At 37.1% G+C, this 26,493-nt stretch overlaps 2 protein-coding genes across 2 annotated transcripts in view; both read left to right on the plus strand.

Annotated features, from left to right (window-relative positions):
• The first annotated feature begins 8,658 nt into the window (after positions 1-8,658).
• Positions 8,659-26,493, plus strand: part of LOC117328349 (high-affinity choline transporter 1-like) — a 53,383-nt gene continuing 35,548 nt past the window's right edge. The window contains exons 1-2 of the mRNA XM_033885878.1: positions 8,659-8,724; positions 18,022-18,188. The gene's annotated coding sequence lies outside the window, so the exon portion shown is untranslated. The remainder of the gene's footprint in view (positions 8,725-18,021; positions 18,189-26,493) is intronic.
• Positions 20,279-21,445, plus strand: LOC117335165 (extensin-2-like). Its single transcript, XM_033895166.1, has one exon. The coding sequence runs from the start codon at positions 20,279-20,281 to the stop codon at positions 21,443-21,445; it is 1,167 nt and encodes a 388-aa protein (XP_033751057.1).

The raw sequence follows: 26,493 nt of genomic DNA on the forward strand, positions 1-26,493 counted from the left end.
AGCCACCTCCATATCAGATAGCCACCTCCATATCAGATAGCCACCTCTATATCAGATAGACACCTCTATATCAGATAGCCACCTCTATATCAGATAGACACCTCTATATCAGATAGACACATCCATATCAGATAGACACCTCTATATCAGATAGCCACCTCTATATCAGATAGACACCTCTATATCAGATAGACACCTCTATATCAGATAGCCACCTCCATATCAGATAGACAGATAGACACCTCTATATCAGATAGACACCTCCATATCAGATAGACAGATAGACACCTCTATATCAGATAGACACCTCTATATCAGATAGACACATCCATATCAGATAGCCACCTCTATATCAGATAGACACCTCTATATCAGATAGACACCTCTATATCAGATAGACACCTCTATATCAGATAGACAGATAGACACCTCTATATCAGATAGCCACCTCCATATCAGATAGACAGATAGACACCTCTATATCAGATAGACACATCTATATCAGATAGAACATAGAAATAAAATAAAAATGAGACATTGCGGAACATATCAAAAGTGCAATGTTCGTGCTTCGTAGTTCAGGGTTGTCACACTGTATTTATGAAAGTTCTATTTTGTTTGTTTTACGTACTCTCCATTATAACGTGACACATACAATGATATTTAAATGTACATATATAGATGTCCGTGGTAAACCATTAGATAATATTAAACTTTATTCACAACAATTCTGTAATTTTGTAACATTATTTGGCTGGCACATATTTGGCTGGTACATTCGATAATATTACAGGAATTCTTCAGAGGTGGATTTGTCGCCTGCGCCCTCTTAATTATGTCATGGTCACCATATAAAGTGCACTATCCAATTCAATGTATGTTTTGAAGGCGTTTTAACAAAATTACAAGGAATTAAAGAAAAAAACATGATCCCTACAAAATCGAAATAATGTAACAGCGACATCTTTTGTGGATAAAAGCATTGTAGCGGAAGTGTATGGTTCGCCGGAGACTAGGCAGCTCACTTGGTAAATCTAAAGTTGGGTTGTATCGAATTCAAATCACAGTCTGGTCGTTCCTATTGCGAGTGTTGTTGATTCAGCAGAGACGCTGATCCTTCCGGAACACACAGAGTTATACTCCTCGTACATATTTAAGGGTTTCTATGCAGATCAGTACTTTTGTTTATATTTTGCACTCGTTGTAGATTTTGAGTTACAGGTTCGTTATTATGTCGGTATTCTGTTCCCCCGTTACATCCATGTCTTATCGAAATGATGAAGTTATATAGAAGATATCACGGATTTAAAGCAAATGGTGATTGATCAGTAACTCCTGTCAAAGTGGACGTTTTCTTTATGTCCATATCGATAGCAACAACGTAGCGATACAATGTATCTTTGTCCCTATAGCAAAAATTTTACCCACTGACTTTTCTTCTCCAACTTTTGCCATTTCTGTGGCTCCTGCATGGTTTTTACTTTTCGACAGTGCTTCTCTAGTACGGTAAATAAACAAATCGTTTATATGTCCCTAAATGGTCTTACTGTGTGTTAATATGCAAAAAAAATCCATCATGATAACTGGTGTTGCAATGAGGGCAGAAAACATTCATAGCAGGCGGATTGTCTCTGATATTATATGTCTCTTCTGTCGGACATTGCTGTCTCATAGAAGTCATAATTGGGTATCAATTGGACCAGGAGTAGGCGGAGCAAACGAGAGGGGGTGGTTAAACAGCGGTAACATGATTGACAGATGTTCAAGTGAAAACATAGAACAGTGGCTCGGGTGGTTGCTGGACTTTCCTGTAGCTACGATGTGCATAGTTTAGGTGGATGTGGATGAAAACAGGAAAGAACTGGAAAGCAATCGCCAGCGCAGAGTAAAGGACTCGGGGAAGGGTCACGCGGCTAATGACTTTGGTGTTTCATTAGTTACAAGCAATTATCCAATGAATTAAATGACATAAATTAAAATATATCCGGGAATTCTGGTGACAGTGAGGAAAGAATGAATGTCAACCAATAGTAGACTTGACGGTCTGTTTTGACGTCCATCATTGAAACTGGAAGATACATGTAGGGAAACACATCTCTCTGTAAGTACAGACATGGAGAAGGATACTTTGGAAACAAATTGGCTCCAATCGACTGGGGAAATGGGCGAAAAGAGTATTACAGAAAATATATTCAAAACTACATGTATTGTCTATCATAAAAGAGAAAATGAATTTCTTACGGTAACACCCGCTAGTGTTTCATTCTTTACGGTTGACAACGTACATGGCTCTCAAAGCGAGTCGACATCCCAGTTCAGAAAGATGGAATATAAGGCTTCTCTATACGTATTAAACTCTGAAGAATCCGGAGTCATTAGTGAAGTAATTAAACTCGGAATAATTCAAGGTAATTAAGGAAATGATGGTAAATATTCCATCGCTGTTATACGTATCGTCATGGATAGACGTACATAAGCACGCCGGGAACTGACCGCGTCCGAGTCACAGGTCCTAGTCACACCTATATATAATCTGTATGGAAAATAACGCCAAGAAAGATTGCTTATTGATGAGTATAGTAAAATTTCCAAACATTTAAATTCTTCTTAATTCAAAGAATATCCTTTTATTTAAATTAAACGATAATTTACTATGCCTTTTACTTAAGTTATGAAGTTAATGTATAACCAATATTCACTGATTACATATGATATACTATTTTAGTTCTACTTACATCATGTTATGTAGCTCATTAAAAATATTATATTAAAGAGATACCGCATAAACAATATAATGAGATAATAAGGTTATCAAATACCTTTGATAGAAAGTAAGCTCAATAATTTATTATATGTATTAACATGCATAAACATTTGACATGATTTTATGAAAAACGCAATTGGCTTCGGTCTTGTAACAGTTTAACTTGCTACCCTTTCCCGACACATCAAACGCGAGTCAACAAATACTTACAGCCGTATCTATATACACAACAGAGTTGTCTCTCGTGATTTCACACCAAACCCGCTCAGGTGTCCGTATATAAATTATTATTATTAAACATGTGTATACATTCACTTAGAAATATGAATTGTTATATTACTATCTTCATGTAGATCTGTAATTGTACCTGAACATGTATAAAGATTCTGTCTCAGTCTAAATATTACATGATAGTTATCTACATTGTATATATTAGATAAGGTCCGATTTTCCACGGTTCTCATTGGCTAAGACATGGTCACGTTGAGGTTAATATTTTGTTATACTAATATGATGGTTCTTTTTTTCAATTTTATGAACACCAAGTTGATATTACGTATATGACGTCATATCTATTGTGATATCACAATCAATGTCTAGGTATGCTATTACATCCTATAGTAAACAAGTTTAATTTTTAATATAAAAATTGGGACCTTAGATTGGGTTAATATGGAGTTATACTAACCTGGTAAAATCTAAAATATTAATCTCACCAAAGTCCATAATTGTCACTTTTGTCATACCATGTGTCACAGACGTATGTGACAGTAATTAATATGATTATTATGCAATGAAAAAAAAGTTGGTAAATATACACTGTAGTAAGTTCAAAAGGGAAATAAAAAAGTGGATGGTCTAGATAGTTGCTAGTATAGGCCTATGTATACAGGGTGAAATCGTATCTAATCAACGTGCAGATATTGTGTGTGCAATGTGGAGTTAGAGATTAAAATAGAAGGAATATGATTTTTGAATTTGGATAAGAAGTTGTTACGTATCTCAAGAGGTATTTTAGATATTCGAATATAAACAAGATGGACTATCTCTGCACCTAGGCCATGTGACATGTGTACAATTTACTATACTGTATTTTAACTTGGATACTTGAATAATTTAACTAATTTCATGACCCTGGAGTCTGCCGTTTGCCCATGGGGAGAAGGTTCACTTTTTGTCAGTTGCAAGTTGCGAGTCGCGCTAAAATGAAGCATACCATGAAAATCACAGGCTTTCGGGGGTTGTAAGTTTAAAAGACCAACATTTTTTAAATAAAAAGATAAATAATGACATTTTGTAACTCGCAACTCGCATTTGGCAACTCGCAACTCGCATTTTGCAACTCTCAACTCGCATTTAGTAACTCGCAGCTCGCATTTTGCAACTAGCATTTTGTAACTCGCAACAACTCGTATTACGTAACTCGCACTCGCATTTTGTAACTCGCATTTTGCAACTCGCAACTCGTATTTTGTAACTCGTATTTTGCAACTCGCAACTCCAAGAAAAGAAACCCTCCATGGGGAGGGGGTAAAGTTTACAATACAATGTATTTTATAAAGGGTAATCACATTTTTGACTATCTTTGATGGATTTCTATTGGAATTGATTCTAACTTGGTTAACATTATCAGCATTGAAATGCAGTTCGATGTTATGCAAATGTTAGCTCGACGGACCCCTAGGGGCTGCTGGGCTGGGTGAAAATGGTCAAATTGACAGAAATACAGTGTAAGCTAACCTTTACACCTAGTGCACTAGTAGCAGTACACTACGTTTAAACTACAGCTAAACTAGTAGTGCACTACATTTAAACTACAGGTAAACTAGTAGTGCACTACACCCTAAGAGATGATGAACAGCAAATCCCCCATACATGTACTGGGCAGTACCCAAGGCTACCTGTGATTTTACCTGTACTGTATATGTAAGGCTATCTAGTAGTTATATTCAAAGAGTTATTAAAAAGGTTTTTCAAGTTTAGCTTGATGTTGTATTTCAACCTTTCTATTCTTGTTAATTATACACTCTAACTAAGTTAAGACAGATTTACTTCATAAATCCTTTAACTAAGTTAGATTGTTCAAGCCAAGTTTCATTTATATTTTGGTACTTTATATTTTGTATTGATTAATCAGTTTTCTACCACAATACCCTGTGTTAATTACAGCTGTTGATTAACAATCTGTTTATACCACACGTGGTATAAACTCTGTACGCATTTCGATTGGCTAACACGGTGAACTTTGACCCAAGCTGCAATTGTTATTGACGTCATCAATAATCTAATGACGTCACATCACCGGGTTCCGGACGTCACCGGTACACTTTATTTGCATACGCGAAATTATACTTGGCCACGTTTCCCTTTGATTCAAGCCGATATTATCGTGGTAGAAATAGGTCACACGACTCGAAATTGTTGGATATGGAATTTATTTCACACTCGTAAGTTATTTTTTAAAAGTTGCAAAAAACACTCGCTAAAGCTCGTGTCTTTTGTAACTTTTAAAAAATAACTTACTCGTGTGAAATAAATTCCATATCCAACAACCACTCGTTGTGTAACCTCTATATATATTTTACATGTTTAATTCCAGTAATTTTGTTTTCATCACATGAAAGTATATAATAAAACATTTGAAAACAATTATGGTTACTTGAACATTTTCAATTTGATACATTTAATTCATATTGTTGTTTAATTTCAGATTGAAATTAAGAAGCATATTCATAATTTCATTTTTGACGTGATATCTTATTAAAACCTAATTCAGCCCATAATATATGTTGTACATTCTATGTGTATACATCCAATGCTTAAAGTCTGAAACCTGAACACATAAAGAAATCAATTAAACATTGATTTAACATGTAAAGAAAGAGATTCTTTGAATGTACTGGTAATTAAGTGATCATAACAGTTCTACATTTCACAATTTTAAGTTTATAGAAAGGTATATGTTACTTGTAATACACATTCCATCTTCCTTTACTGAAATAGATGAAATTTCTGTACATGTACCCTTGTGCAGGTATCTAATACTTTGAAGATCTAACATATTGGATCTGATTCCAGGTACATGTATCAGTTACAGGTAACACAGAATGAGCTAATGGCCTGAGGGAACAATTAATGTCATTTTTGTTATGAATACTGGCAAACTTGGGGAGGGGCAACAGTTTTAAGCTTATGTAACACACATACATGTTCATGTATCTGGAGCTGTACTTGTCATACAACACTTGAGTTATACAACACTTGTATTTGTAATTTCATAATTTTCTTCTATAAAGTTACCGGCTAACAAATATATTATATACACATGTGGATCATGTTAAGCCAAAGTTTTTTTTACAGTTAACATGTTTTTTGCAATATTGTTTAAAAACAAAATTTTGGGATACATTTTGATCAGCATTTAAGTGTTTCCCTATTGCATTAAGAAAATGATTAATTGTTCTTTACTTTAAAATGTATAACTGATGGGGATTTTACCTCTTCTTGTAATTAAAGAAAATCAGCATATAAACTATATTTATTGAATATCTTTATTGTGAAGAAAAATGTATATAAAAATTAATTATTTTTTGATGAATCGCAAAAAAAAACCACTATAAATTTATGAAAAACATCAACAGGTAGATATTATATATGGGTAGTTTTAGATGCTAATTACAGGTAGATAAGGCAGAGGAGCCTGGCACAGCATGCTATAAATGGATCCCTGGAGGGTAATTGGGGACTTGACAAAATATAGCCAGGTGTTAAAACAGGCACACCTTAAGATGGATCCTCATCTGATACATATATATAGGTAAGGTGTTATGGGGGTCCATAAGGTGGTGGTAAGGTGGGGTTAGGGCCCTGGGGCCCAGGTGGCCACGACAACAGGCATGTCCTGAGAGTACCAATTATACATATAGGTACATGTACATAACTTGTTGTGTAGATATTATGTCTCTTACAGAACATAAATGAGAATATACAAAACTTCTGATTCTTGATTCCTGATAATGTACCATGAAATGATTTCATGGTTGAATTAACAATACAATGAATTTAAAAATATTTTTGTCTGATAAAATAATAAATATTAAAATATATATACATATACAGTTTATTTGAGAAAAAAAATCTACAAATAGTCGTCAAGGCCTAAGGTAGAATTAATCATTAATATAAAATGTATATCAATTACATCTAAAAAAAAATAAATGAAAAGCATCAAAATTTTGAAATCAGGAAGATAAACCTTAATTTTACACTATAATGAAATCTTTTTTAAAAAGTTAATGATAAAAAAACTCACTACAAATCCAATTGATAGAGTTTTACTTCCTCTTGTGCAATATATCATATAAGAACTGCAGCCAATTTCATTTTGAGTTAATATTAGATAATTTTTTTTTATCAACATTTAAATATACCTGGTAAAGTCAGGATGATAGTTATAAGGCAGCCAATTTACACAGGTCTGTATATGTAACACAGGTTCGAACTTGTAACATTAAATTACCAATCGAATACGGAAGATGGAATAACATCCCAAGAGAAAATAGAATCTGTAGTCTGTGTAACCTTAATGAAATAGGAGACGAATTCCATTATCTATTTAATTGCAGCGATCATCAAATAGCATTAAACAGAAAAAAATATATATCTAGATACTATTATGAAAGACCAAGTACAATCAAATTTAATACACTTTTTAATTTTGTAGTAGACGATGAATTGAAATCACTTGTGAAATTAATTAAAGAAATAAGTATACGACTCAAAAATATTTAAGATAATCTCTTGCTTAACAAATGTATCGATGTATTATATCATATGTCCTGTACAAATTTTGTATGTATATAATTCTCTACACTTTATATGTTTATGAGAATAAAATATTGTCATATTGTCATATTGTCATTGGTGTCCAGTGGCACTGTCCATTACCTGTATAGGGAGATTTTTTGGTCACACCTGACTGGACATAGTGCACTACTAGTTTACCTGTAGCTTAAATGTAGTGCACTACTAGTTTAAACGTAGTAGTGCACTAGGGTGTAAAAGGTTAGCTTACACTCAACTGTATTTCAAAACTCAGGTGACCGTTTTGTTAACAGTGCTAATGTCCGGGGGGGCTTTTGTCCGTACCTCCGATTTTTTATAAGGTTTTAGAATGTATACGAATACTTAATTTATAGTGCTGTGGTTGTTTACTGATGTCATATATGTTACTCAAAAATTCGAAACCGAGCCCCTGTGGGTATTTCGTGTTGACAGCACCACAATACTTAATTCCTTATTTGGAGTGCTTGAGATTAAAAGGCCAAAAGTCAAGGTCACTGTTACTATAAAAAGAAATTTGGTCTCCTGGAGCGATCAAACTCAAAATCCCAGCTGCTGTAAGTGGTAGGACTACATGTTAGTAATCCGAGAAATGTTCAATTCCTACTATCAATAGTAACCACCGTTTGACCATAAAGGACCACTCCTGCGTAACACAATCGCAAGTCATTGTTACTATCCGGATTTGAAGGTATGTTAGCATCCAAACCCTGCCTACACTGCTGTCAGAAAATGTCCGTCCGTCGTCCAGAGCTGCATTATCGCAGCTGTTATGAGGCCAATCCAGACACTATACTCACTAAATACAGTTTAATATAAAGGTCTGACACACATACAAGTAAACACGTTAGGGGGCAAAAGTGTACCTGTGTTAGTTGTCGAATTCTAAACAATTTATTGGCACTTCAGGTAAAAACCGATGGACCATAAACACCTGCTTTTAAAGTTTACTTTTCATCCTACGCTTGCCAGCCCAGGTCATCTTTTACACCTGAGTGATTTAGTAAAGGTAAACTAGTATTTGCTGCTCATGTTTGTATATAAACTAGTGTGAAGCTAGCCTAGCATGTGTAAGAATTGTGAGTGTTTATCACCAAGTTTTACCCTGTTTACTTCAGGTAAGTGTGGGTTTTTTTTATGATATACACGTCTATGATAATACAAATATCAATTTAGATGCATTTTGAACATGTACATGAACAGCACATGTAAGTTATATTACTTGACAGATAAAACCTGTATGTTGGATTGTTATAATTATACTGACTGGTAGTAATTTGGTGTAGAACTTTATTACGTACATTACAGAAACTTACACATGTACCAGGTATACATATGGTCACATATACAATATCTTCACACTACATCTGTTTAACATGAAGATCCCCCAAAGTCTGGTTGACAGGTACAGTGTATGAGATAATCTGTGGAGTTGTATTTGGGTTGTAATTCAGGTAATAAACACAGCTACTATAATAGAGGAATGTTGAGTTTAAAAACACTAGTTCCATGTTTGATTCAGGTTATATATATAACAGATATTTGATTTTATCACACATATCCTATTATCATTGACTTCTAATGCAGAAAAAATGTGAAAAATAGGGGAGGGGTGGTAGTGATGTCATATGGACAATGTCATAGCGCCATGCTTCCCAGTTTTAAGTCGAGTTGACATTAATGTCTGACATCCATGTTCATTGTTTTAAGTGGAGTTGACATTGATATCTAACATTCTTGTTTCATTGTTTTAAGTGGAGTTGACATTGATATCTAACATTCTTGTTTCATTGTTTTAAGTGGAGTTGACATTAATATCTAACATTCTTGTTTCATTGTTTTAAGTGGAGTTGACATTGATATCTAACATTCTTGTTTCATTGTTTTAAGTGGAGTTGACATTAATGTCTGATATCCATGTTTCATTGTTTTAAGTGGAGTTGACATTAATATCTAACATTCTTGTTTCATTGTTTTAAGTGGAGTTGACATTGATATCTAACATTCTTGTTTCATTGTTTTAAGGGGAGTTGACATTGATATCTAACATTCTTGTTTCATTGTTTTAAGTGGAGTTGACATTGATGCCTGATATCCATGTTTCATTGTTTTAAGTGGAGTTGACATTGATGTCTGATATCCATGTTTCATTGTTTTAAGTGGAGTTGACATTGATATCTAACATTCTTGTTTCATTGTTTTAAGTGGAGTTGACATTGATGTCTGATATCCATGTTTCATTGTTTTAAGCCAGATGATACCTTATTTCAACAGTACAAGTGGACAAGACAATATTCCTACCCTAACCAATTTTGTATTAAATGGAATTGAAAAGCTTTGTCTGACATCAAGAGTGTTAACATATCATATGTATGATCTTTACGGGAAGGTGTTAAACACGATGGTTATCGTCTGGGCCAGTGTCACCTGCAGGTTAGCTGATCAAGAACATGTAAATACATTACAGGATTGCCTTATTAACCTATACACCATTTTGTAAAGGAAGCTTTGACTCTCCCAGAGGGTGGCGGCACTTTGCTTTTGTAGTCTGCCAGATCACTTCATGTGATGGGATCTTTTAACCAGTGCCCATCAATCAGAATGTCTGTTAGGCTCAAACTCAGTCTCCTCAGATTTTATGTACAATACTCTATTACTTTGGATACTGACAATTTTCTCTGAAACACAAGCTTTGCAATTTTGTTAGGCAAACATAGTAAATAAATTGCTTGTTTTGGATAGAGTATATGGCCAGAGACCAAATCCTGGCAGTAGAAGGCTTGGTCTATGTTGTCTTTATTGATAGACCCCACAGTCATATATCTGGTAGCTACAATCAATCCTGGGCGACATTGGCTTTATTTAGAGCTAGTTGTTTGGCATTCTCACGATCAACTACCAGCCTATGAGCTCATGGAAGGGAGTGACCTTTGTCTTGTCATTCTGTTGGTAGGACAATAAGTAAATTGTAGCTATTTATAGACCCTAGTTTCTCCCTCTGTCTAGTCTGGTACAGTGAGATGTATGGGCAGGATATGGCCAACCCTCAACATTTATTGTGGCATAAAAAGTGGGAATTATTGAAAATAAGCCCAAAAAAATGAGATAGACTTACCGTATTTGTTTGGAAAATTTGCAATGCTGCAACCTTATAGACATGATAAAAATAGATCTATGAACTTTTACACTTGTAGAAGTACCAGGAATGCTTACAGTCACAAAGTAGCATTGTAAGCACTAGCTGTGAGCCTATCAATCTTAAATACAAATTATTGATATTAATGCTACCTATGACTAAATAAAACAGTCCACAATAAAAAGCATAATGTTCTTTTTGTAGGATAAGAAATTTTTTAACTTAGATTTGAATGTTGAATGTAGCATCAATGGGGGTTTAATTCATGTTTCCATTTGAAGAAAAAAACTAAAGGAAAAAAAAGAGCATTATAAATAAGAACAAATAAGAATAACAAACAGTTATCAATCCTTGATGCAATCCCTTAAAATTATAAAGATTAGTATCTAATTTTGCTTCTGATGATGCAGTATTCAAAATTATTTAAGCATTGATGTCATTTTTTTTAGTTTCTTCAGGGTATGAAACAAATTTTGTTTGCAAACTGTATGAATCCGCGTAGCGGATTCTTACAGAACTTTGCAAACAAAATTTGTTTCATACCCCGATGAAACTAAAAAATAGTTGACATCAACGCTTATAATTAATTTTTGAAAATGATTTTCTAATTTAAAACATGTTTTATATACAATTTTACTGGTTTTAAATGGGATTCTTTTTCTCAAATCAATACGCAATGTCAATTGTCGTATTGTGACGTCACATTTTCCGTGCCATTCTCGGAATTTCTTTCATAGAAGAATGAAAAGAATTTTTCGACCAATCAGATTTGAGTATTTACCATGAAAACAAAGAAAATGTAATTATTGTTTCTTAACAAATTTGATTGCTCATGACATTAAGCAATCTCAAAAATATCATTCATAAGTCATGTTAATTATCAGCAGAGTTGATTTTTACATATTTTCAGCATGAAAAAAAATCACCTTACAGTCTCCACAACTTTATAAAGTTTACAGGTCGGTAGCATTGTTCTATTACTGTCATCAGGGTCTTCACAAAATCAGGTCGCTAATCAATAATATTGTTATTCCGAGACAATGACAGTCTCATCCAAAGAGCATATGGCACTGAGTTAGGTAGGGACATGCAATTGCCATCATGCTTGTTCATAAATTGACCTTGCTCTATTTTGAAGGTGACAGATATGAGATGTTGTTGCCAATCATTAATACAGGCATGTTGTGCCCTTGTTTTTTTTTTTTACTTTAGTATCCGTGAGTTATACAGACCCCCATATAGAAATTAACATATTCAAACTCACTATACTACATTGTACATCACTTGCAGTGATGTCTCCTACAAATGAAATTTGCTGACTTTGAATATTTTAATAGGGAGACTTTGATGAAAATTCTCCATACAAGGCAGAGAAATAGGTACAAGTATTCTACATGTCTCTGATGGATATTATCTGTCAACTACATGCATTTCAGCTTATAATAATTCCTGTTTTTTTTGTTTTAAATTTTTTGAGACAAGTTGATGTCCATTGAAGTTCATAATGATTTCACAAAATGATATTCCATAATCAAATTGATTGTTACATAACTATGATGATCATTTCATGCCATAATGCAATTACATAATCTTTGGAAAATATGTTTGCCAACTGAAAATCCCTGACTGATAGGACAGGAACTGGACTGGGACTTGAACCGGGCCAGCAGACCAGTACAAACTTTTGACTGATGCTGTAACTATTTGAGCTACCTGGCTACTATTGACTTGACAGTCAGATTCCTATCTGCAGTCTGTTCACTTACGCCCTGCAATTGTACAATGTATAAATGTATATGGGCTGGTGGTTTGTGATTTTGTGTCCCTTGGGGGCAGCAGGTCAGAATAAGTTTTTTCACCATTACCCAGCTAGAAAATCCTTAATATAGCAGAACAACTAGCAACTCCCTAATATAGCAGAACAACTAGCAACTCCCTAATATAGCAGAACAACTAGCAACTCCCTAATATAGCAGAACAACTAGCAACTCCCTAATATACAATGTAGCAGAACAACTAGCAACTCCCTAATATAGCAGAACAACTAGCAACTCCCTAATATAGCAGAACAACTAGCAACTCCCTAATATAGCAGAACAACTAGCAACTCCCTAATATAGCAGAACAACTAGCAACTCTCTAATATAGCAGAACAACTAGCAACTCCCTAATATAGCAGAACAACTAGCAACTCCCTAATATAGCAGAACAACTAGCAACTCCCTAATATAGCAGAACAACTAGCAACTCCCTAATATAGCAGAACAACTAGCAACTCCCTAATATAGCAGAACAACTAGCAACTCCCTAATATAGCAGAACAACTAGCAACTCCCTAATATACAATGTAGCAGAACAACTAGCAACTCCCTAATATAGCAGAACAACTAGCAACTCCCTAATATAGCAGAACAACTAGCAACTCCCTAATATAGCAGAACAACTAGCAACTCCCTAATATAGCAGAACAACTAGCAACTCTCTAATATAGCAGAACAACTAGCAACTCCCTAATATAGCAGAACAACTAGCAACTCCCTAATATAGCAGAACAACTAGCAACTCCCTAATATAGCAGAACAACTAGCAACTCCCTAATATAGCAGAACAACTAGCAACTCCCTAATATAACAGAACAACTAGCAACTCCCTAATATAGCAGAACAACTAGCAACTCCCTAATATAGCAGAACAACTAGCAACTCCCTAATATAGCAGAACAACTAGCAACTCCCTAATATAGCAGAACAGCCAGAATATCCCCAATATAGCAGAACAACTAGCAACTCCCTAATATAGCAGAACAGCCAGAATATCCCCAATATAACAGAACAACTAGCAACTCCCTAATATAGCAGAACAACTAGCAACTCCCTAATATAGCAGAACAACTAGCAACTCCCTAATATAGCAGAACAACTAGCAACTCCCTAATATAGCAGAACAACTAGCAACTCCCTAATATAGCAGAACAACTAGCAACTCCCTAATATAGCAGAACAACTAGCAACTCCCTAATATAGCAGAACAGCCAGAATATCCCCAATATAGCAGAACAACTAGCAACTCCCTAATATAGCAGAACAGCCAGAATATCCCCAATATAACAGAACAACTAGCAACTCTCTAATATAGCAGAACAACTAGCAACTCCCTAATATAGCAGAACAACTAGCAACTCCCTAATATAGCAGAACAACTAGCAACTCCCTAATATAGCAGAACAACTAGCAACTCCCTAATATAACAGAACAACTAGCAACTCCCTAATATAACAGAACAACTAGCAACTCCCTAATATAACAGAACAACTAGCAACTCCCTAATATAGCAGAACAGCCAGAATATCCCCAATATAGCCCGAGGGGGCCATTCAATAGTAACCTCTTGTTAGTATTTGTAGTAGTTACTTAACATGTAGGAGCCTGTGTTACGTTGAGTGTTTAGAGAACAGGTATATGAGGAAAATGGTTTAGGAAATTTAATTTATCAGCATAATACTACCTGGTATATATTTATTTATGATATATATTTTTTCTGTATATCTATCTTTCAACAGGTATAATGGTAACATATGGTTATTTCCCAAAAGCCCTCACCTAAGTTAATTAATATGTGCTTCGAGTTGTGACACAGAGTAATGAGACAACAACAAGTAGTTATGTATCTGAGTTCTGTACCTGTAGTTATGTATCTGAGTTCTGTACCTGTAGTTATGTATCTGAGTTCTGTACCTGTAGTTATGTATCTGAGTTCTGTACCTGTAGTTATGTATCTGAGTTCTGTACCTGTAGTTCTGTACCTGTAGTTCTGTACCTGTAGTTCTGTACCTGTTACAGTTCTGTACCTGTTACAGTTCTGTATCTGTAGTTCTGTACCTGTAGTTATTATCTGAGTTCTGTACCTGTAGTTCTGTACCTGTTACAGTTCTGTACCTGTAGTTCTGTACCTGTTACAGTTCTGTACCTGTAGTTCTGTATCTGTTACAGTTCTGTACCTGTAGTTCTGTACCTGTTACAGTTCTGTACCTGTAGTTCTGTACCTGTAGTTCTGTACCTGTAGTTCTATACCTGTAGTTCTGTACCTGTAGTTCTGTACCTGTTACAGTTCTGTACCTGTAGTTTTGTACCTGTTACAGTTCTGTACCTGTAGTTCTGTACCTGTTACAGTTCTGTACCTGTAGTTCTGTATCTGTTACAGTTCTGTACCTGTAGTTCTGTACCTGTAGTTCTGTATCTGAGTTCTGTTCCTGTAGTTCTGTATCTGTAGTTCTGTACCAGTTACAGGTTCTGTACCTGTAGTTTTGTACCTGTTACAGTTCTGTACCTGTTACAGTTCTGTACCTGTAGTTCTGTACCTGTTACAGTTCTGTACCTGTAGTTCTGTACCTGTAGTTCTGTATCTGTAGTTCTGTACCTGTAGTTCTATACCTGTTACAGTTCTGTACCTGTAGTTCTGTATCTGTAGTTCTATACCTGTAGTTTTGTACCTGTAGTTCTGTATCTGTTACAGTTCTGTACCTGTAGTTCTGTATGTATTACAGTTGTGTACCTGTAGTTCTGTACCTGTTACAGTTGTGTACCTGTAGTTCTGTACCTATTACAGTTGTGTACCTGTAGTTCTGTACCTGTAGTTCTGTACCTGTAGTTCCGTACCTGTAGTTTTGTACCTGTTACAGTTCTGTACCCGTAGTTCTGTACCTGTTACAGTTCTGTACCTGTAGTTCTGTACCTGTTATTGTGTACCTGTTACAGTTCTGTACCTGTTATTGTGTACCTTTTACAGTTCTGTACCTGTAGTTTGTAACCTTTATTTACATCATTTGATTTATTAATGAATTGTCTTAACCTGCTCTTTTTGTTCACCTGCCTGTCTACCGTGAAATATGGTATCCTATTTGGTGACTTTGGTCATTTGTATTGTACATACAGTATACAAGTATGTACTTCTTCAGAAATGACTGAGTAACAAGTGTTATCAGTAATTGTCAAAATCTAATTAGATGGTAATGGTTCTTCGTGACTACATTTCAGTTTTGAGATTTTATTATAAATCTTGATGTGTTTTTGAATTGTCAAATCTTATATTCAGATATATGTTTCTGATTATCTTGTTTTGAAAACTTTTTGAAATTTGGGAATACATTCTTTTCTTATGCATACCCATTAAGTATAAATTAATTGATATTTCTGGTGAAATTTCGGCAATAATGTAAGTGGACATAAATAAAAGTGGCATTAGATCAAAGGTTTCACTCTCATGAAGTTTTCATTGTCATATAAACAAAACTGTACTATTGTTTACGAGTCTATTTCATCATTGTTGCATTCCAGTATTTTCTAACCAGATAAAAATCTGCTAAGGTACTTAACCATATGAATGTCAATGATTGCTTAAAAATAGCCACGATGTAATTATATGTGTTCTATAAGTTAATACTTTCATGTTTTAAATGTGTATCGTGTGTTGTTTATCTGAACCAGTGTAGGTACATCTTTAGCTTTAAAGGTAATGAATAGAAGGTACTTTTTTGAATGGTCAGTTCGAAAGTAATATCTTCACCTATGAAAATATATATTATTTTTTAACAAATTGCTAATTTCTGATATTTCTCTCTTACAATGTAATATTTTTTCCTCAAGGAGGGAAAACATTAACTTCTTATTTTTATCTTATGAATTAGAACGCCATGCTATTTTGTGATGATGTTAATTATATTTAAAAGCATTTGTTTATATATTGTGATGTAAAAATCACTATTACTTCTCTCTGAATTTGATAAATTTAAAACAAAAAATAGAAACAAATTAACTTCCTATTTTTATCTGGATAAAGCTGCGTGGTTGTATTATTACTATAAATTGGTTTAAAAATGTAATTTTCAGTGAAAACCACAAAAACATTGTTTTGGAAGATTTTACCATTTTTCCAATGTAACTCCCACAAATGTCTTCTAGCACATCCTCATGTTTTTTTCACTAATGAGAGAATTCGAGTCTGGTTAAAGTTAACATATACATTGTACGGTTGTGTATATCTCTATAACAATTTTTATTATATTCTTGATGGCCCATCTACACAGGTCATCATGGTCAATAAATTAGCTATTAAACAAAAACAAAATCAAATAAAATATGTCAGAAATATGTTGATACGCACATGTACAAAATTAAAAAGATAAATGTGGCTATATACAAACCTATCCTCTAACAGAACAAGACCAGTTTTCTATTTGTTATAGTACAAATAATGTTAATCAGCACTTTTCCTAGCAAAGTCAGGGTGTAGGGGCAGATAATATATTTAATACCAAATTTGATGAATTACACAAATCACACCTACACATTTAAGTTTTACGCAGTTAGATAAATTAACATAACACAGGGTTCCTAAATCACCATGGTTACCATTGAATTTCACAGCACTTTCTTCCCATCGTGTGATCATTATAATATCTCTTAGGTTATATAAGGATTTGTAATGTTTAAAATGCCCAGAATGACTTGTCATTTTCTCCTTATTTAGAAAAATCTATTTATTTTGTAACAAGGTAAGTATGTAGTATGTTTTGGAATGTGTGGGTAAGGGTGTATCCACCACCAAGCTAGAATTGTGGTGGGCCTATCAGCATCTGTATCTGAATGTGTAGTTAATTCTTCTGTATCCGGGGGATGTATTGATCTGATACTTGTTAAGGAGGAGAATTGGCAACAACGCCAGACTTCCTATACAAATCGCTATCTTCATAAAATATTCATTCTTGTATTATCGCCTTGTTTAAGTCTGGTGTGAAATAGGAATTGATTTCACACGTTTAATAATTCATCTAGGAACAGATTAAGATTTGTATAATAAAGGAGAAGTAAATATACAAGACTTCCTCTGTCAGATACACACTCTGATGTCCCATGTATATGGTTGTGTAAACTCACGAAAACTTAACATTAAATCTTTACTCCAAAAATGTTCTGGACAGATGATACTGAACCTAGAAAGACGCAAATTGTGCCGAGTATCTATTGTAGAATTATTTAAAAGGTACACAATAATCGTCATTTTCACCATTAAAGCTATCAATCAGAAATTGATCAATGTCTCCAAGCAAGCAGTATTGATCTCCCAGGCGAGAGCGTAGGAGACCATGCTGAGCCGATCGTTTGGTTCTCATACATTGAGGAAAAATGTTTTAAATACAGTCAGATGATAATAAAGGAAATTGGTTATTTCATGATATCCTGATTCCTAAATGTGACAACTGATTTGTTGTACGGGTAAACAGGTGTGTGATACGACATCTTTGGGCAATGGTTTCGGATGTAGCCTACAGGACAGGAATCAATGTGGCCTAGTGGATGGATCGTTAAAGACACCAAGACTTGCTGTGGATTTTACGGTGCAGAGGCTCGGAACTTCTGGGAAGGCCAGTGCAGTAGAGGATTATACAAGGTAACTATGTTATTGTTTCATCTCATCTTGTGAATCACCAGATAGTTTTTTCAAAGTTGTTTAGAAATGGAGTTGAGAGGAAACCCCTTACTGCCTGTTTATTGCATAATTACTATGCTGATTGGAGGGGGTAGACTGTTTCTGTTATCAAATCTATCTTGTCACAAGTATTTACCTAATCTCGATCTTAGATTGCATCATTACCAGCTCTAAATGTAGCTTTTATGGTGGTTAACACGAAACCTTCATTCAAACAGGTCTTTGACTTTTTGTTGAATTTATTAGTTCATTCACAGAAGGTTGAAGGTCAAAGGTCAAGTTCATAGGACCGTCAGATACACATAATAGAATATACATGTATATATATTGCTACAATTTATTTTTGGTTGAATTCAGCTTTACTTTTGGACTTATTTTCTTGTCATACTTGATATGTTGTTGCCGTGAAAAAAAATTGAGCATGTTGTATGTACATGTGCACTAGAAGACTACTGATGCAGACATTTCCTGTTTTATAATTGTTATTAGTTAATGAATGTCGTAAATGATTTTAAGTTGTTCTTTCTGCTAATATTGAAAGCATTTGACCTTCTTGTAATAAATGGTAATTAACTGGACATTCTAACACCATAAGATTACCTGCAATTCATGCAACACCCATTTAAACTGCAACCTACCCAAACATTTTTTATATCTAAATCTTGAGTACCGTTCTTTATTTCTAGTCCCTCCCTTCCTTCTGTTCTCCCTTACATTTTCTCCCCTTCTTCCCTCATGTCCTCCCTCCCCTCCTTCCCTCATGTCCCCACTACCCTTTCTTCTCCTTCCTACCTGTCCTTCCCATTTCCAATCCTTTCCTCTGTCTTCATTTCCACCTATTTAATCATGTCTTACCTTCCCTTTACCCTCTTCCCTTTCTCCTCTCCTATTTCCCTTCCTTCACTCATACATTCCCCTCCCCCTTTTCCCAATCCTTGCCTCGTGTCCTACTCCCCTGTTCTAGTCCTTGCATCATGTCCTCCTCACCTTTCCCAGTTCTTGCCTCATACCTTCTTTTCCTTTCTCCTCCTTCCCTCATGCCCCCCCCCCTGTTTCCCAGCCATTCCCTCATGTCCTCCCCTTTCCCAGTCCTTGCTTTGTGTCATTCCTTTCCTATTCCAGCCATTGCCTCATGTCCTCCTACCTTTCCCAGCCCTTCCCTGATGTCCTTCTACCCTTTCCCAGTCCTTGTCTCGTGTCCTCTTTTCCAGTCCTTCCCTCGCGTCCTCCTCCCTTTTCCAAGCCCTTCTCTGATTTCCTCCCACCTTTCCAAGCCCTTCCCTGATGTCCTCCCCTTTCCCAGTCCTTCCCTCGTGTCCTCCTCCCCTTTCCCAGTCCTTCCCTCGTGTCCTCCTCCCCTTTACCAGTCCTTCCTTTGTATCCTCTTCCCCTTTCCCAGTCCCTCCCTCATGTCCTCCTCCCCTTTCCCAGTCCTTCCCTTGTGTCCTCCTCCCCTATTCCCAGCTCTTCCCTCATGTCCCCCTCCCCTTTCCCAGTCCTTCCCTCATGTCCTCCTCCCCTTTCCCAGTCCTTCCCTCGTGTCCTCCTCCCCTTTCCCTGCCCTTCCCTCATGTCCTCCTCCCCTTTCACAGCTCTTCCCTCACATCCTCCTCCCCTTTATCAGTCCTTCCCTCATGTCCTCCTCCCCTTTCTCAGTCCTTCCCTCATGTCCTTCTCCCCTTTCCCACTCCTTCTCTTGTGTCCTCCTCCCCTTTCCCACTCCTTCCCTCATGTCCTCCTCCCCTTTACCAGTCCTTCATTCGTGTCCTCCTCCCCTTTCCCAGTCCCTCCCTCATGTCCTCCTCCTCTTTCCCAGTCCTTCCCTCGTGTCCTCCTCCCCTTTCCCTGCCATTCCCTTCCCTCATGTCCTCCTCCCCTTTCCCAGTCCTTCCCTCGTGTCCTCCTCCCTTTCCCAGTCCTTCCCTCATGTCCTCCTCCCCTTTTCCCAGTCCTTCCCTCATGTCCTCCCCCCTTTCCCAGTCCTTCCCTCGTGTCCTCCTCCCCTTTCCAGTCCTTCCCTCCTGTCCTCCTCTATTCCCAGCTTTTCCCTCATGTCCTCCTCCCCTTTTCCAGTCCTTCCCTCATGTCCTCCTACCCTTTCTCACTCCTTCCCTCATGTCCTCCTCCCCTATTCCCAGCTTTTCCCTCATGTCCTCCTCCCCTATTCCCAGCTTTTCCCTCATGTCCTCCTCCCCTTTCCCAGTCCTTCCCTCATGTCCCCTTCCCCTTTCCCAGTCCTTCCCTCATGTCCTCCTCCCCTTTCCCAGTCCTTCCCTCATGTCCTCCTCCCCTATTCCCAGCTTTCCCTCATGTCCTCCTACCCTTTCTCACTCCTTCCCTCATGTCCTCCTCCCCTTTCCCAGTCCTTCCCTCATGTCCTCCTCCCCTTTCCCAGTCCTTCCCTCATGTCCCCTCCCCTTTACCAGTCCTTCCCTCATGTCCTCCTCCCCTATTCCCAGTCCTTCCCTCATGTCCTCCTCCCCTTTCTCACTCCTTCCCTCATGTCCTCCTCCCCTTTCCCAGTCCTTCCCTCATGTCCTCCTCCCCTATTCCCAGTCCTTCCCTCATGTCCTCCTACCCTTTCTCACTCCTTCCCTCATGTCCTCCTCCCCTTTCCCAGTCCTTCCCTCATGTCCTCCTCCCCTATTCCCAGTCCTTCCCTCATGTCCTCCTCCCCTATTCCCAGTCCTTCCCTCATGTCCTCCTCCCCTATTCCCAGCTTTTCCCTCATGTCCTTCTCCCCTTTCTCACTCCTTCCCTCATGTCCTCCTCCCCTTTTTCACTCCTTCCCTCATGTCCTCCTCCCCTTTCCCAGTCCTTCCCTCATGTCCTCCTCCCCTTTCCCTGCCCTTCCCTCATGTCCTCCTCCCCTTTCTCAGTCCTTCCCTCATGTCCTCCTCCCCTTTCCCAGTCCTTCCCTTGTGTCTTCCTCCCCTGTTCCAAGTCCTTCCCTCATGTCCTCCTCCCCTTTCCCAGCTCTTCCCTCACATCCTCCTCCCCTTTATCAGTCCTTCCCTCATGTCCTCCTCCCCTTTCTCAGTCCTTCCCTCATGTCCTTCTCCCCTTTCCCACTCCTTCTCTCGTGTCCTCCTCCCCTTTCCCACTCCTTCCCTCATGTCCTCCTCCCCTTTACCAGTCCTTCCTTCGTGTCCTCCTCCCCTTTCCCTCTGATTCGCTCTACATTCGCTCTGATTTCGAAACTTTGGTCAGAATGTTAAGGAAACTAAACTATGGTCTGTTCCAGCACACATGAGGTATGGCTGTCTAGATATATTGCATAGATATGCTCTCAATTACTGTATGAAAAGCCTATGTAATGAGGATTTTCAGTGTCTTACCTCATTTTATTCTTTCTGCACTGTTGGCTGCCATTTTGAGTCGGACCACATGATTCCTAACCACGTTAATGCTTATGCTTTAGGAAGTGGGGTGATAGGTTCTCCCATTGTCAGTTTAATATGACCAGTAGATGTGTCCTACTGTCATTAGCACAATAAAGTTGGCATCAGTTCCTTGCTATCACAAGGAGGCTAAAACAAACATACTGCAGCCTCCAAAATCTCTGACTCATCATGTTGATAAGATGTTATAACAAACCCAACTAAACCTTACTTCCTTTATGTGTCTGCCTTCCCTTTTCACTTCATTCCCAATGTCCCCCTCTTTCTTTCTCCTTCCTTCTGTTCTCCTTCCAATTTCCATCCCGACCTCTGTTCCTCTTCTGTTTTCTCTCCTTCCTCTATGTATCCATTACCCTTTCCCATCCTTCCCCTCTTCCCGCAAACCTTTCACTTTCCCCTCCTTCATATCTCACTTCTGCCCCTTCCTATTTTCTCTCCCTCCATCTTCCCCTTCCTTTTTCATCCTTCCTTCTATCCTTCCACTTTAAGACCTCGTGTAATTCCATCTCTGCCAACAAGCATGATTTATAATGTAAATTGATATAACTTTTTGTAATTGTCATAAAATAAATAAAATTTCCATTAGGTTCCCTGTCCTCAGTCCCATTCCTTCCATTCCTCTGTCCCTACTTCCCCATCCTACCTGTTCTTTCTTTCTCTTTCCTCTCCTTTACCTATCTGCCATACTCTTTTATTTCCTCTAACTCTTCTCACTATCTGTTTAGTAGACTCAAGTTCTACAACTAGTGAGATAATCTGTGAAGAGTTTTGGATCAAAGGTGATACACCCTGACAAAACCCTAGTTTTAATTGCTGGCAACACTAGTATTTCACCATAACAACCCTAGTCTTACACCTAGACAGCCTGAGTCTTACATCCTGATACAACCCTAGCCTTACAGTCTGATACAACCCTAGTCTTACAGTCTGATACAACCCTAGTCTGACACCCTGATACAACACCTAGTCTTACACCCTGATACAACCCTAGGCTTACACCCTGATACAACCCTAGTCTTACACCCTGATACAACCCTAGTCTTACACCCTGATACAACCCTAGTCTTACACCCTGATACAACCCTAGGCTTACACCCTGATACAACCCTAGTCTGACATCCTGATACAACCCTAGTCTTACACCCTGATACAACCCTAGTCTTACACCTGGATAGCCTGAGTCTTACACCCTGATACAACCCAAGTCTTACACCCTGATACAACCCTAGTCTTACACCTGGACAGCCTGAGTCTTACACCCTGAAACAACCCTAGTCTTACACCCTGATACAACCCTAGTCTTACACCCTGATACAACCCTAGTCTTACATCCTGATACATGTACAACCCTAGTCTGACACCCTGATACAACCCTAGTCTGACACCCTGATACAACCCTAGTCTTACATCCTGATACAACCCTAGTCTTACACCCCGACACAACCCTAGTCAGACACCCTGATACAACCCTAGTCTTACATCCTGATACAACCCTAGTCTTACAGTCTGATACAACCCTAGTCTTACACCCTGATACAACCCTAGTCTTACACCCTGATACAACCCTAGTCTTACACCCTGATACAACCCTAGTCTGACACCCTGATACAACCCTAGTCTTACACCCTGATACAACACCTAGTCTTACACACTGATACAACCCTAGTCTTACACCCTGATACAACCCTAGTCTTACACCCTGATACAACCCTAGTCTTACACCCTGATACAACCCTAGTCTTACACCCTGATACAACCCTAGTCTTACACCTGGATAGCCTGAGTCTTACACCCTGATACAACCCTAATCTTACACCCTGATACAACCCTAGTCTTACACCCTGATACAACCCTAGTCTTACACCCTGATACAACCCTAGTCTTACACCCTGATACAACCCTAGTCTGACACCATGATGCAACCCTAGTCTTACATCCTGATACAACCCGTCTGACACCCTGATACAACCCTAATCCTACACCCTGATACAACCCTAGTCTGACACCCTGATACAACCCTAGTCTTACACCCTGATACAACCCTAGTCTGACACCCTGATACAACCCTAGTCTTACACCCCGATACAACCCTAGTCTGACACCCTGATACAACCCTAGTCTTACACCCTGATACAACCCTAGTCTTACACACTGATACAACACTAGTCTTACACCCTGATACAACCCTAGTCTTACACCCTGATACAACACCTATTCTTACACACTGATACAACCCTAGTCTTACATCCTGATACAACCCTAGTCTTACACCCTGATACAACCCTAGTCTTACACCCTGATACAACCCTAGTCTTACACTCTGATATAACCCTAGTCTTACACTCTGATATAACCCTAGTCTGACACCCTGATACAACCCTAGTCTTACACCCTGATACAACCCTAGTCTTACACCCTGATATAACCCTAGTCTGACACCCTGATACAACCCTAGTCTTACACTGACATAACCTTAGCCTTACACTGTTACAGTGATAATCTTACACCATAATACAATCCTGTAGAATTCTTTAGGGTAACACCAAAAAATATTAGGAATTATTCTTGAAATGTTTATCGATTCATATCAACCATGGGTGGTACAGTTGTAACACTTGCCTTTCATCTGGTGGCCAGGGTCCAATCCTTTAATCCGACCTGAAAAGGTATCGGGGTCACCTGCCCTGTACCAAGTGCCAGGTTTTCCTCAGGAATTGTTATTTTCATTTTTCAAGGTTCCAAGATTAAGCTCACTGTTTACTAAATTCCCATTTAACTTCCCTCCAATTGAGATATAACAAAATTATATTCTTTGTGAATCTGACTTACTATACCTCAGCTTGTTGTTGTTGTTTTTTCATGAAAAACAGAACCTGTTATATTTTGTTATATTTTTATTATGCAGTACCTAGTAATTTCTTTATCAAACCCAAACAACTGCCATTATACTGTGACAGTCAGTATCGTTCATCAACTATTTATTGAGGACACACATCAGGTATGTGTTTAGTACAGACTAAGGAATTTATGTTTCCTGTAATAGTCTTTAATAGTAAATACTTTCTTCAATACAAGATAACTTTCAACTAAAATTCTGATAATTAAAACTAAGAGTTAACATCAGGTTATTAAGATGTACAAGTTCCCTGATTTCTGACAAGTGGTTGTGTCGGTACCATCCACACTCAATGATAATGGACAGGAATGTAAAAATCAATGTATAATTAACACTACTTGTAGTACAAATGAGCCTGGGATTGATTTCTCAGACCTTTGACAGCACCTAAGTCACTCATTCTACATGCCATGTCTAGTTACTTACCCAATAACACATAAATCAATTCCCTGTCATAATTTGCGGAAATTAACAGACTTGTGTTACTAACGTCCATTGTGTTCTATCAAAATTTACACAACACAATACTAATGATGTTAGGTTCTAGGAGAAATTAATTAGCCTAAGCTTCCAATCATTGGTACAGTTCTATGATATCTGGTATTTCATATCACAAAAGGATCAAGATGGCAGTCAGGCACTTTTAAATAATATATATTTACATTAGGCACTACAGTCTCCCATTGCCTAGGTGTTAATCTGGGCTACATCTATGAGTGTATAGATGCAGTTAAGATCACATGACCTGATTGTTACGTCATTTTGATAAACATCATGGAAATGCATCACGTTGCACTATGAATGAATCAAACGCTGCAATGATAATGATTGAAACAATTGTGTTACTTTGATGTCATTTTGGCGCTATGTTGATCATTGTCACAGCAAGGCTTTGCACTGTGTGTCAGATTAGTTGCAATGCAATCACAGAAAGGAACTTGATTTAAAATGCTATTTTTTCAAATGAACATACATGTACAAGGAAATGTATGAAAATATAGAATGTATATATGTATTTATCTTAAGAAAGGCAGACTTTAACATAAGTTAATGTAAATATAACAATTTAACACTTTTTAGATTGTATTTATTGTCAATATAAATGCAATCTGGGTGACAGATAAATATTCATGGCACCCTAACTGGCGCCATCCTATTTTTCTGTCATTAAATTGCATTTATATAGACAATAAATACAATCTAAAAAGTGTTAAATTTTTAAAATTAAACACATCATTACCTGTTTCATATCTTATAGATTTTTTCAAAAGTAAACTGAGCTTTATAATTCATCAGATCTTCATATTGTAATTAATATCCATTTATATATATTGTTGATAAAATAAATTTGGTGGTACATGTACATTTATTTATTAAACCATTTATACATATTTTGTCTCCAAAATATACAGTATAACACTTTTGAGATTAAGTCTAGAGAGAAATCTATCAATGAATCCACAGGGGTAATTTTAAACAAATGCCATGGAATAATTCTGTAAACATCAATATATTTAGTATTAATTAATCATAGATACTCTCAGACTAAAGACTAAGTATTTTGTTGCTATCATATCTATTATAGTTACCCTGTAGTGTTCAGTGAAGCAGATTTCTGATATAATATAGTTACAGATTCGTTTTAATTTTTCAAATAACATTATTAAAAAGATAATTAAAATCAAGTTCTGATGTACTGTACCTAAAAAAGCCTTTTGATGCCTAAAATTGTCTGACAGTTTTATTACTCTGATCATTCACTTTCACAAATTATAGCATTCACCCATATGTATGAGATGTCTTATAACCAGTCTAATCGTATAACTCAATCATGATAATTCACTTTCACATGTTATAATATTCACCCATTTGTATAAGAATAATCTTGTCAACAGTTATGATTATAAGTAAACATGTATATATATTTGTACCATGGAATAGACTCTAAGGTAACACTTTAATCATGTCT

The sequence above is a fragment of the Pecten maximus genome, chromosome 1 (assembly GCF_902652985.1).
Source record: "Pecten maximus chromosome 1, xPecMax1.1, whole genome shotgun sequence".
Lineage (NCBI taxonomy): Eukaryota > Metazoa > Mollusca > Bivalvia > Pectinida > Pectinidae > Pecten > Pecten maximus.